Raw genomic sequence first — 1,004 nt, 5'->3', positions numbered from 1 at the left:
TGGAAGAGCTTCTGCAACAGATGATGATCTTTCATCGAAATTTATCAGAAAAGTTCTGCAGTCGAATTTAAATCCACTGAAAACGACCTCTTCATTGTTTTTATACTATTGCTTGAATTTTCGATTATCTCAGGAGTACTATTCCTATCTGAAAACATATCTGCTCTGATACTCTTAATCTCCTTTCTTTGATCACCAGTCTCACAATTTTCGGTTCCACCATCATCGACGACTTCCCTACTTGCGATAATCTCATTTCTCACCTGATTAAAATCCATAATTCCACTAACATTTGACACATTTTCCAAATGTGATTCTTCCCTTCTCCAGAAACACTTGAATTTTGATCATTTTGAGCTAAATTAGAAGAAATATTTACATCGTTATTAGGCACAATACCAGCACGACACAACGGACATGTTGTATGTGACCTTAACCATGTATCAATACAAGGTATATGAAATGCATGGTTACATTTTGGCAACAATCTTAATGTCTCATCATCTTGAAACTCAGTCAAACAAACAGAACAATCCGTACCTTCAATCAACTTATCAAATTTTTTGTACTTAAAAATCGTGATCGAGTTAATAACAGAAGACTGTAAACCAACAGTGGTGATGTACCATATCGGATGATCAAGTATCGGGCCATGAATCTCATCAAGAAACTCCTCATCTCCATCTCCAATAGTACTGTCTGTTGTTCTCGTTCTTCCTCCTGAACCTGCTACAATTCCTGCAATATTTTACGATGATCACATAATAGCCTACAAGTAGAAACAAGCTAGCAAGTAAGCTGATTATGATAATCACATAAGGCGACACGTGTTGGCTAGACTTGTTGCTGATAAAATATGATTCGAGTGGTGGAGGTGGAGCTAGCGGTGGTGGAAGGACATCAAAATCAGGGTACGGAACAATAGGGTCACAGATATCAGAACAACCATCAAACGTATTGTTTGGTGATGAAGATGGAAATAGTTTTCGGTGTTTGACAGCCAT

General features: G+C 37.5%; 1 protein-coding gene across 1 annotated transcript; it reads right to left on the bottom strand.

Annotated features, from left to right (window-relative positions):
* Positions 1–87: 87 nt before the first annotated feature.
* Positions 88–1,004, bottom strand: LOC141704817 (RING-H2 finger protein ATL54-like; the record flags this gene model as incomplete). The annotated part of the gene is made up of 3 exons (XM_074507984.1): positions 848–1,004; positions 380–738; positions 88–263 (listed from the first exon to the last, which is right to left on the bottom strand). Coding segments are annotated over exons 1-3 (692 nt in total), but the record flags the coding sequence as incomplete, so codon positions are not given.

Source organism: Apium graveolens, unplaced genomic scaffold (assembly GCF_009905375.1).
Source record: "Apium graveolens cultivar Ventura unplaced genomic scaffold, ASM990537v1 ctg8265, whole genome shotgun sequence".
Taxonomy (NCBI): Eukaryota; Viridiplantae; Streptophyta; class Magnoliopsida; order Apiales; family Apiaceae; genus Apium; species Apium graveolens.
The sequence above is the reverse complement of the archived record's forward strand: the minus strand, read 5'-3'. Positions and strand labels throughout refer to the sequence as shown.